The sequence below is a fragment of the Dipteris shenzhenensis genome, chromosome 29, assembly GCF_047967505.1.
Source record: "Dipteris shenzhenensis isolate YYH24624 ecotype China chromosome 29, Dip_SZ_1.0, whole genome shotgun sequence".
NCBI lineage: Eukaryota > Viridiplantae > Streptophyta > Polypodiopsida > Gleicheniales > Dipteridaceae > Dipteris > Dipteris shenzhenensis.
The window spans coordinates 10,216,124-10,222,184 of NC_141624.1; the positions used below are offsets into that span (position 1 = coordinate 10,216,124).

General features: G+C 43.6%; 1 protein-coding gene across 1 annotated transcript; it reads right to left on the reverse strand.

The window, feature by feature from the left end:
- Positions 1-501: 501 nt before the first annotated feature.
- On the reverse strand, positions 502-2,707 carry LOC147882419 (multicopper oxidase LPR2-like). The gene is made up of 3 exons (XM_087400241.1): positions 2,471-2,707; positions 2,304-2,390; positions 502-2,164 (listed from the first exon to the last, which is right to left on the reverse strand). The coding sequence occupies exons 1-3, from the start codon at positions 2,705-2,707 to the stop codon at positions 680-682; spliced, it is 1,809 nt and encodes a 602-aa protein (XP_087256367.1). The 3' UTR covers positions 502-679.
- Between the last annotated feature and the right edge of the window lie 3,354 nt (positions 2,708-6,061).

A 6,061-nucleotide genomic window follows, 5' to 3' on the forward strand; every position in this document is an offset into this window, starting at 1 on the left:
CCGTAGGAATTTTGCTAACCGTAGGCATTTTGCAAAAGTCAAGGTCCACAAGAAGTCGATCCTCGATTCCACAAATGTGCATTCCGTCATCTTCCATGCTTGAAAGCGAAGTGCAGTACAGCTTCTCTGATGTTGATGTGCAAATTTCAAGATTCATTCTTCACGATTTTCAATGCCCAAAATCGGACGGCTGGAGTTTATTTCTAGCCGACCGTGAACCTTGACGACAATGAATGAGAGGTTGGGTGCTGAGGGTGCTGAGTCTGCTAACCAAGAAAGGGAGGTAGGGAGAGAGAAAGAGAAGTAGGTGAGTATCCAAAGCAGGAAACTTAGCAGGAGAGAAGGTACCAGAGCAAGTGCAAGAGGTGTACAAGTTTGGATTTAAAAGATTGGAGACCATAGATAGATGTAAACATAATACCCTCTTGGAGAGATTTACATTAAAAAAAGGATAAGTGTTATCTAATTAGAAGACATGGCTATGGCCACAAGGGAAACAAAGACAACATCTAGGAAAGACTATTACCAAATACAATGCATGTCCCATGAGCATTGCAAATTGCAATTCATCCATGGGTTTAACTTGAATATAACAAAAGAATTGTTTGATAGAAGCTATGAGTAGGTGCCGATTCAAGAAATAAAATAATTACATACATGCGCTAAGATAAACACATGCTCAAAGCTTCTTGCCAATTTGGAGCTGAAACGAGGACGGGTTAAGGAGGCTCAACGTAATTTCGTCGGGGAATCGCAGCTTGAAGGGCCGCATCATCTCGTAGTCCTCGTGATCAGCTGTATGGCAATGCCACAAATACCCGGGACCTTCAGTGGGATCGAAAGCGAAAGATCTACCTTCTGTAGGAGAGAAACGTATCAGCAGACGAGTCACATTGCCAGGCCAGGCTATAATGGTGTCTTTCCATCCTTCCTGATAAACTTCGGGGCCTCTTGCATACTCTGTAAAACAACTTCCGGAATCGGGATATGGCAAATCCAGAGCACATCTCCCACTCTCAAAGCTTGTTACTGAGAAAGACTGCTGCTCGAGCATTTTGAACTGGATGAGGTGAATATGCATGTTGTGCGCATCAGCGCCCAGGTTTATCAGCTCCCAAATCTCACTGCTTCCAACTAGAGGGAACTGATTGATTGGATCAGTCCAAGAACGATTGTTCAACACGAGGTGATTAGGCACGCCGTCGGTGCCGGCAAAAGCCCTCATTGTTTGGCTTCTCGTAAGGCTCACCGCAGGAAGCTCATCGTCCTTTGCCGGACGCGGAAACTTTAGGCGTGCCAGTAAGTCAGAGTCGATCAACCCTTCTGTAGTACCCTGTTCAGCGTCTACAATAAACTTCATAACAGGAAATGTCCCGTTGGCGGAATAGACAGTTCTGCCTACAGGATACGGCGCTTGCCCCGTGTTGGTCATTACGACTTCAGAGCCATTTTGAAGTGAGGAGAAGTCGATCAGAACATCCGCTCTCTCTCCTGGGGAGATGAGGAGAGTCGTCATCGACTTAGGCTCGGGAAGTAAGCCACCGTCTGTTCCGATTTGCAAAAACGTCAATGTGGAACCGCCTAAGGCATCGCCTAAGGTGAGCTCCAAGAATCTGGCATTACTGCCATCGAGGAACCGAAATCTGTACTGCTGCGGAAGTACTACCAGGTAAGGTGACACATTCCCGTTCACTACTATCGTGTCGCCATACTCCGCGCACCAGTGCGCGTCTTCTTCGTTAAACAAAGGGAAATTGAGGGAGCCGTTGGGAAAGAATCGCCAGTCCCTGATGAGGAGAGGTATGCCAATGGGCTCTTCATCGCTGTTCGTCAAGAAGTAGGAACCCATCAAACCAGCCATCAAATTCATGCGGGTCAAGCCGATGGTGTGATCGTGGTACCACAGCGCCGCAGGGCGTTGCGAATTCGGGTAAGTGTAGTTTTGCTTCACGTAAGCATAGCCGGTCTCGTTGAAAGGCGTGAACCAGGCATCTGGATGACCATCGGACGTGCTCTCGACCTCGCCTCCGTGCAAGTGAGGGACGATGGGAACACCGCCTTGGCTGGGATTTGCCCACGGTATAACATCGACGACCCCAAGATAGTGTTGAAGGTCTGGAATGTGATTCTCCCATCTCACGTAAGCGGGGACGCCATGCCGTGCCTGCATTGCCGCTCAAGTAGAATATGCATCTTATTAGAAGTAGCTGGACTGACTATACAATATACGCTCAGACGAGTTTGTATAAATCAATTTACACAGTCGACGACGACGAAGGTGAGGATGCGCGACTGATGCATACCTGCAGCGTAGGGCCGGGGTAAGTTGCAGTCTCCTGGCTGGTACCGAAAGCATAGAGGGTAGTCTCCGGAAGGTCAAGGTGCAGTTTCTATAGAATGAAAGTGTGTGTTAGATGTTTGAGGACGAAAGCAAAATATAGATGATGGTTCTGGTAAGAAGTGGCATCACCTGAGTGATTTTAAAGGCGCCCAAGGTGAGCTGCTCAGTAGAGGAAAGGGGGATGACGGGAGGGAAGGAGAGGGGGTCTACGAAGGGAGTGAGGGGGGGGCTGGGAATTGCGCAGATGCCCAAATCATCAGCAGCACTGCAAAGGGATGACAAGAGGAAGAGGATCAAGATGCACAAAGAAGCAGCTCCAATATTGTTGAAGAAAGAACAGTAGTAGTGGCAGCTTTGTGCCGCCATAGCTATGTTACCAAAACTTTGCAGCATCCTCTTCAAACTTTTATTTCCATCGTACAATAAAATTCCCCTCTTTTGTTCCCAATAACATTATTAAGACTCAACCGGGTAATCGTGGCCTTGGAAAGAGCACTTTTGATCCATCGTCCCTAAGGGAATTTGACCACAACACTTATAGCCGCCCAAACCGCCATCCTTAAAACTACAAGAGGTTTCCATAATCGCCCTTCCAAGTAAACAAGGTGCCAAAACCAGCCCTCGTTCCTCCCAATTAGTTTTATAAAACAAATGTAAAGCATTCTCTTGCATCGCTGGTTCCAAGATGGAGGTCCCCATCACGAGGTATACGATACATAGCAATTTGCAAGAGGTTTTAGTTTAAATCAATTTAAATATATTATTTTGAAAAAAGGCACTTAAAAACCCACTCTAGATGTGATTTAATACAAGGACCAATTACAGCTAGTTATAGTGTGGTTATAGTCCAGTAAATATAAATACCACATGTATTATTTAAATTGTCATTCAATATTTCAAATTTATCGTATAATATAATAATAGCATGCAGTAATGTTGAAATACCATGCAATAAATTTAAAGAATATCGCATCGTTATCTTTGAGATTCTAGTGCTCTAGCCTATCGTTATCTTTGAGATTCTAGTGCTCTAGCCTAATCAAGCAACCTGGAGTCCCAAAAACAACAAAAAGTTGTGAAAGGATGAACAAATATTCAAATTTAATTTATGGCTCTTATTTTATCTTTCCAAAGAGTATCATGTGTCACTCATGTGTCATTTGTTTAGCTCACTTTGGCTTGTGGTATCAACTCACACATAGATATAAGTTGCATTATTGTAATGTTTATGGTTGCCCCCCCCCCTAAAATGCTGGCTTGTATTAAAGCTAGGTGGGCAAGCCCTAAAAACCCCTTACAAAAATTGACCTACAAGATAGGGCAGAGCCCTAGGCCTACGCTTATAAAGTAAAAGAGACCCAGCCCAATTAAGTCAGGGCTTGATTCAGCCCAGCCAAACAAAGACTCTCTAAAGGTTGTGTGCATTCCAAAACCTTGGAAATATCCACTAGATAGGACTTAATAATTGCTAATATGAGGCTATCAGCAAAGGCAACCTTCCTAGAATCTCAAAACGCTAATTGGTCCCTCATCACGGACCAAATACACTAGCAGACCATCCCCCCCAACAATTCATGGTGGAAGAAAGGCCATGAGAATCAGCTAATAGAACAAGCTTCCAATTGCTACCAATCCTCAACTTGAACATCATCCTTGACTTTCTTATAGCAGCCTCAATCCTGAACCAAATATCCCTGGACACTGGGCATCTCCACATCAAATGTTGGGCTAAGTCAAAGGCATGACAACATAAAAGGCATCCTGGATTAATCATAATCCTCTTAGCTAACTTTGCTATGATGGGCAACCACAAATGCATAAACTTACATAGGATAAAACTGAATTTACCACAGCGACGACTGCCATGCCAAATCTCCTTAAATTTAATTCTCCACCACCCTTCCGACTTGTGCAGACCCCATTTACTATTTAGGTATCACCTGACATCCATCAGTTGTCTGTACAGAACCCTTGCTATAGCTCTTCTAAGCTGAACTTCCCCACATACTAATGCAATCCACGCCTATCTTGAGCTTTGATAAAATGTGAAGGCCATTTCTCAAGTATCATTTTGAGGATTCAAATGAATCATGAGAGCTGTCCCATGAGTATTCAAAAGGAAATTGCAGCTTATATCCACCAAAGGGAGCCAATCTCCCTTCCTAGAATCCTAAATCTGCGACCAATAGTGTAGACGTTTCTTGAAAATGGTCCTAGAAAGAGCTATATTCATGTAGGCTAGAGGCTGCCCATTGAATACCATTGCCTTACTCCACCAAATGGACTCACATAGACCTGCATCACCCCTTAGACCTCCCCCTGAGGGATTCACTCTTAGTACAAGGGGGACGTCACCTACGTGCATGAACTTCAAGAAAACCCCCTATATACGATCCATGTAGCATAATAAAAAACCCCTATTTAACATTATAAGGATGCCACAGAAAGCGCACATTATCCCCCCTTTCCTTAAAAATCTATGTTCTTTCTCAATTATTTGGATTAGGCCATAAGAAAATTTAGATGGTATAGATTAGACCATGTTCAAATATTCACCAATGGGTAATATTCATTTCTTTCCCTACCATGGCCTAAAACTAGCCATAGCGAGGGCTTAGTTCATTCACACTTGGTACATGACCGATTGTCACTAGTAAAATGTGTACGTGTGTGTACTTTTTATGTTTAGGAGGTAAAATTTTGAATTTCCCTGCACCTGTACCACTCCCCCTCGAAAGATGTCAAGGCCCTCCTACCTTAAATTTAAGAATGAGAAAGTAAAAATGGCCCCAACCCCTATTGTATAAGCTTATGTCTCATCTCACAAAACCCCCCTATTGTACACTCATGTGATATCATAAGTTCCCCCTTGTGAATCCCTCGGTGGGGACCTCCCAAACATTTCCAAGGGCATCTCCCAATGATCATTAAAAGAGTCTTCATACCACCGAATCCCATTCCAAGCACCCACGTTGGGGTTATGAACAGAATCAATGAACCACTTGGTCAGCTCAATCCAAGGTTCAGCGCCTTTGAATATGCGAGGGAGCCACTTTCCAACTAAAGAAACATTCTTAAAAGCCACATTTGGAAATCCTAGACCTCCTTGAAATTTAGTGGCTTTAAGAGCATTCCAGGGGATATAATGCATTCTTTGTGTACCATTATCCTCAACCCATAGAAACAAGCGAAATAACTTTTCAATTCCAAGTACACCGAAAATGCCACACCAAAGCAAGGTAGTGGTAGTAGCTAAGAGGATATGCTTAATCACTAGAGACCATGCATTCCAATCGAGAGGGATACCACACCAACTAATTTTGAGTTTTTCCTTGATCCTATCCCTAAACCATTCAAAACACTATTTCATGGTCACTTCTATGCCCAATGGGGCCCCTAAATATCTAGCAGTCTAGACATGGGGTATTAATTGAACTTATAGATCATTCATCCATACTGGAGCATCATCACATGAGGACCTTATAGCATAAGATTTCACCCACCTACAAATTGAACCGGATGCTTTACAAAAAATACATATAATACCCTCCAACACTCTCAAAGAAGATTGATCCTCTTTACACATCGCCATCAAGTCATCCGTAAACATTTGTGAGTAGAATTGATTCCCTAAAGGAAGAGTCAAAGCTTTCAGCATGCCAGGTTCCATGACCAATTTAATACTATTTATTAAGGGAATCGATGCTAGGCGGGCTATCG

What these genes read in the sequence shown, in the direction of transcription:
- LOC147882419 (XM_087400241.1), bottom strand. Translation starts at nt 2,707, where the DNA reads ATGGCGGCACAAAGCTGCCACTACTACTGTTCTTTCTTCAACAATATT. An exon ending in GCGCCTTTAAAATCACTCAG is followed by an intron (nt 2,391 to 2,470) that starts GTGATGCCACTT and finishes TTCATTCTATAG; the next exon opens with AAACTGCACCTTGACCTTCC. An exon ending in ACCCCGGCCCTACGCTGCAG is followed by an intron (nt 2,165 to 2,303) that starts GTATGCATCAGT and finishes GCGGCAATGCAG; the next exon opens with GCACGGCATGGCGTCCCCGC.